At 43.7% G+C, this 5447-nt stretch overlaps 1 protein-coding gene across 1 annotated transcript in view; it reads left to right on the top strand.

Annotated features, from left to right (window-relative positions):
* RASGRP1 (RAS guanyl releasing protein 1 (calcium and DAG-regulated)) overlaps positions 1-5447 on the top strand; it is a 96528-nt gene that overhangs the window by 72047 nt on the left and 19034 nt on the right. The window contains exons 8-9 of the mRNA XM_011989326.1: positions 488-604; positions 4225-4500. Of these exons, the coding sequence (XP_011844716.1) occupies positions 488-604; positions 4225-4500 (393 nt within the window). The remainder of the gene's footprint in view (positions 1-487; positions 605-4224; positions 4501-5447) is intronic.

Raw genomic sequence — 5447 nt, forward strand, 5'->3', positions numbered from 1 at the left:
AATTTGAAATAAATAAAAGATTATACTTAATAATATCTTTCTCCAACTCTGGATGGTCTAGATCAGTGTTTCTCAAAGTCAACAGCCCTGACCTTGGATCACCTGCTCTGATATTAACTAAAGGCATATTAAAAGTACAGATCTCCAAGCCTAACCCCAGATCCAGGTAATCAGAATGTCTGGGTTTGGTCCAGAAACCATTGTGTTAAACCAATACTTTAGGTGATTCTAAGAAAGCACTGATCTAGAAGGTGGTCCACAGATCAGCTACAACAAAAGGAGAGAGATGTAACACCTCCCAGATTTGGAATCCACCAGTCCGAATTAAGAAGAAGGGGAGACATGGACAGGGAATTGCAATGCCTCATAACTAGTCTTCAACCAGTGTAAGGGAGACTCATGGCACAGAGATAAGAGGCAGCCTCTAAGCTCCCCATGTAACTGACATGTACAGTGACTCCGCTGTCATCTGTCTTCTGTGTCACAGAAGCTCCACCAACTACAGAACTTCAATACACTGATGGCTGTGATAGGTGGGCTGTGTCACAGCTCAATCTCGAGGCTCAAGGAGACAAGTTCGCATGTGCCACATGAAATCAATAAGGTCAGTGCTACTGTCTTCTCTGGGACCCTTAGCAGCATTCTCAGGACGTGTGCCAACATTTTCTCCTTGGGGGGAGAGCCCAGAGAGCATTTCCAAACCACACCATCCCTTGTCAACCAGGCTAAGCAGCAGGGAGTCAAACCTTAAGGAAATCCATAGGATGGAGAAGTCACATTTTTTAGAGTAACTGTGATTTTGTCTGGCCTCAGACAGTGTCACTGCAAATGTTCCTGCTGGACCAGTTGAAACAATGCGTGCCTCTTCCCATGTGCATAGGCCACTGAATATTCAGTTACCATCTTTGACAGATTCCCTCACTGCAGCTCTTTGCTCTAAAATGTGTTCTCAAAGAGAATTGTGGTTCGGTTGACTATAGGTCAGTTCGCACATTGAGTGTAGTTATGTAGTGATATGTTAAAAACCTAGCTATCCAGAACCCTTAGAGAATGACATTCTGGATAGTTGAATTTTAGCAGATAATTGGATATGAGTTCTTCAGATACCATTTTGTAATACATAATGTTTTATTAATGAATATTTTTCTTAAATGTCCTGTGCATTTTCCTACATTATTAGATTTTACAGAATATACTTTAATCTTTTATGACATAAGGCTGTTTTGCTTGTTTCTCTTTTTTACAGAAACAGGGTCTTGCTCTGTCACCCAGGCTGGAGCGCAGGCTGGCATGATCATAGCTCGCTGCAATCTCAAACTCCTAGGCTCAAGTGATCCTCCCACCTCAGCCTACCACGTAGCTAGGACTATAGGTGTGCACCATTATGCCCAGCTATTTTTTTAAATTTTTGTAGAGATAAGGTCTCCCTATGTTGCCTAGGCTCATCTCCAACTCTTGGCCTCAAGCGATCCTCCCATCTCAGCCTCCTAAAGTATTGGGATTACAGGCATGAGCCACTGAGCCCAGCTGGAGCTGCTGTTATAAATATAAACCACTGTGATATACTGAGGATATAAATGTATGGCATGGGTTAGAGAATGTCTGCTCTTTGAGCACTTTCATCTCATGTAAAAGGACCTTACTACACTCAAGCCCCGATCTTTCCAAACTGGCATGAAGAGGAACTCTCTTTTTAGGGAGATACCTGAGCTCATTGCCCTAGCTGTTTTTCCCAGGTGTTCAGCTCCCTTTTGGGGAGTCTTTTATCTGTTCTCACAGTGCTGGGCCTCTGGGGAGGCCCCCCACTCCCCAGTGGTCTGATCAAAAGGGCATCATCTTTAGTCACCTCTTCATTCCTTAACAGTTCTGCTGAAACCAGGCGCAGCAGTTGAAAAGATTGCCCGTGCCTCAGAGGTGACAGAGAGAAACAGTCACAGAGATTAAGAAGCCTTCAAGTCGGTTTAGCTTACAAGAGAGAGCTTGCTGCTCTTCCGCTTGGCATCCCCCACAGCAGTGCTTCCTGTAGTAGCTACTTGACCCTCAGGGTGGTCTGCATAGTGAATTAGTAAGTCCAAGGTTGAAGCAAGAGTCCCCAAGTTGTTGATTTCACCTTCGGAGGGGAATAAAAATATCTCTATCATTTTTGCTGTTACACTCTTGTCGTGGGAGCCCCTTCCATGCCTGGGGCTCCCCTGCACCGTTGGTGGAGGTTTATGAGGAGGAAGCTCTCTTGCCATCTCCCAGTGATTTGAAGGGGTCTGACTCCAAGAACTCCAAGTTCTTCATTGTGGAGAAATGGTATTTTGTAGGCCACAATTTTATTAAGTTTGGGCACTGTGTCTAAAAGGGTTACAGTAGTCCCACCTTATCTGAGGTTTTGTCTTCCATAGTTTCAGTTACCTGAGGTCAACTGCAGTCCAAAAAAAATTTAATGGAAAATCCCAGAAATAAACAATTCATAAGTTTTATTTTATTGATTGATTGACTGATTGAGACAGTCTCATTCTGTTGCCCAGGCTGCAGTGCAGTGGCGCAGTCTCGGCTCACTGCAATCTCCACCTCCCAGGTTCAAGCAATCCTCCTGCCTCGGCCTCCCAAGTAGCTAGGACTACAGGTGTGCACCACCATGCCCTGCTAATTTTGTGTTTTTAGTAGAGACGGAATTTCACCATGTTAGCCAGGCTGGTCTTGAACTTCGGACCTCAGGTGATCCGTCTACCTCGGTCTCCCAAAGTGCTGGGATTACGGGCATGAACCACCACGCCTGGCCAATTCATAAGTTTAAAAATGCATACTGTGCTGAGTAGCATGATGAAATCTTAAGCCATCCCACTCCATCCTTTCTGTGACTCCTTCGTATCAGTCACTAAGTAGCCATCTCGGTCATCAGATTGACTGTCATGGTATTGCAGCGCTTGTGTTCAAGTAACTCTCACTTTATTTACTAATGGCCCCACAGTAATGATGTTGTAATGTAATGATGCAAGAGTAATGATGTTGGCAATTTGGATATACCAGAGAGCAGCCCTAAAGTGTTTTCTCTAAGTTCTTTACTTAATAAGGAAAGAAAAAAATCATATGCTGAGGTTGCTAAGATCTAAGTAAGAAGGAATTTCATCTATGAAATTGTGAAAAAGGAAAGAAGTTCATTCTAGTTTCTCTTTTGCACTTCAAACTGCAAAAGTTATGGCCACAGTGCATGACGGGAATGGCATTACATTCGTGGGTGGAAAACATGAACAGAAATGTGTTCCACTTGACAGCAATCGGGTTTGTTACTATGCACTGTTTCAGGCATCAATTAGGCATCTTGGACTGTATCCCCCTAAGGATAAGAGAGGACTCCTTATGTTGTACGATAACATGATTGGCAGACAGTCACTTCATGTCTTTGCTTCTGAGAAAGCTGGTTATCACTCGTGGGGAATGGATTCTGTGAACTGCTTGCTGACTTGAATGACATGTGATTGAAAAGAAAACCAGATCTGGCTGCTCCCTTTCTGTGCTGGTGAGCAGCCGTTCCCACTTCCAGGGTTGAAGCAGGGTGTAATCTCTAGTGTCCTCTCTCCTGTCCTTTGCTCGGAATTGATCTGGTCTATTCAGGTTTTTAGTTCAAGGTTTTAGTCTGTGAATGGAATGTCACTTGCTTTCTAGTCATAGGCCCATTCTGAGAATCCTGAAAGGCCCACCGAGCACCTCATAGAGGATAACACACAATAGACTACTGAAGCTCCACTCTTGAAACACATGCTCTTCCCCGTGCCAGCAATATTTCCTGACATCACATTTCAACTGTTAATCAATGCAGTGTCTCTGGAAGCATTAAGAAGACACCAAGGAAAGTAATCACATGGCTTGGGGACAGGAGTTAGAGGGATAGTGTTCACTATATATTCTTGCACCTTTTAAATTTTTGTATCAGGTCCTTATTTTTGAAAAGAAAGACATTTTAAAATAAAAATGATAAAACCCCCATTTATAATGTTTAAGTAATATAACAGATTCAATCATATCTTGTGTTTGTAAATATATTCTGTGATATTTGACATAGCTGAGGTTTTAATTGTGGAGTCATAATCTGTACAGTTTACATGAATAACCCCCTGCTCAACAAATTCTGGAGGGGATGAGATCACGGCAGGCGATGCAAATATGCAAGGTGGTCATTACGGACAATACACACTACCTAGCGGGTACCTGTGATTGGTCTGTTCTGCTTTGTAGGTTCTCGGTGAGATGACTGAGCTGCTGTCCTCCTCCAGAAACTATGACAATTATCGGCGAGCCTATGGAGAGTGCACCGACTTCAAGATCCCCATTCTGGGTGTGCATCTCAAGGACCTCATCTCCCTGTATGAAGCCATGCCTGACTACCTGGAGGACGGGAAAGTGAACGTCCACAAGCTACTGGCCCTGTACAATCATATCAGTGAATTGGTCCAGCTGCAAGAGGTGGCCCCACCCTTGGAGGCCAACAAGGACTTGGTACACTTGCTGACGGTGAGGTTCACACAGGACAACAATTACTAAGCACTTTCTCCGTGCCAGGTGCCATTCTATACACCTTACCAAATATTAGCTATTAATCCTCACTCTATGAAGCAGGTACTATTATTCTCTCCAACATATAGATAGGGATACGAAGGCACAAAGATCCACCTTGCCAGAAGACCACACATTATTAAGTAGCAGAGGCTTGATTCAGACCCAGGTGCTGGGACTCTAGAGGCTGTGCCCTTCAGACTTCTAGGACTGTTTCACTACCCCCACAAAAGCAGTCCTAAGCTCTCTGGGAGGAGCTGATGGCAAATTGGGATAAAAGTCTTCGTAAAAGATGAAGAGAACGAATGTGCTCTCATAAAAAGGGCAGGCAGTAAGTGAAAAAACAAAAAACACCCAGAGTTATTCTTTGGTTCCTGGCTTAGATCTTTGCTCTTGGAGATATTCAAGCGAAGGGTAGATGAACACTTTGTCAGTGGTGTGGGAGACCAGGATTTGCATCTTGAGTATGGGGTGAGATCAGATGAACTCCCTTCCAGACCTGCAGTTCTGTAGGTCACCAGCTGTGTGACTGTGGACATACAACCCTCCAGGATTCCTCTCCTCAGAGGGATTAGTCTCTGGGATGACTTCTAACTTCTCTTCCAGTTCTAGTTCTACAGTTTTTAACCTGCTGTTTTTGGGGAGTAGAATAATGATCATAACCTCTTTCTGCCTCACAGCAGCATTGTGATAGAACCCTGGGCTTCACATCAGCTGGTGTGTGATCCTAGTCCTTTCACTTATTAGCCAGGTGACCTTGGCAAGTCTGTGCCTCAGACATCATTTGTAAAAACATGCACTGAACCTTAACATTCTTTGGATTATAAATCTTGTGATGAAAGCTGTGACCCTTCTTCCCAGAAAAATGTACATAAGCCATATATATTTTTATATATATTTATAAA

Source organism: Mandrillus leucophaeus, unplaced genomic scaffold (assembly GCF_000951045.1).
Source record: "Mandrillus leucophaeus isolate KB7577 unplaced genomic scaffold, Mleu.le_1.0 Scaffold35, whole genome shotgun sequence".
NCBI classification, from domain to species: domain Eukaryota; kingdom Metazoa; phylum Chordata; class Mammalia; order Primates; family Cercopithecidae; genus Mandrillus; species Mandrillus leucophaeus.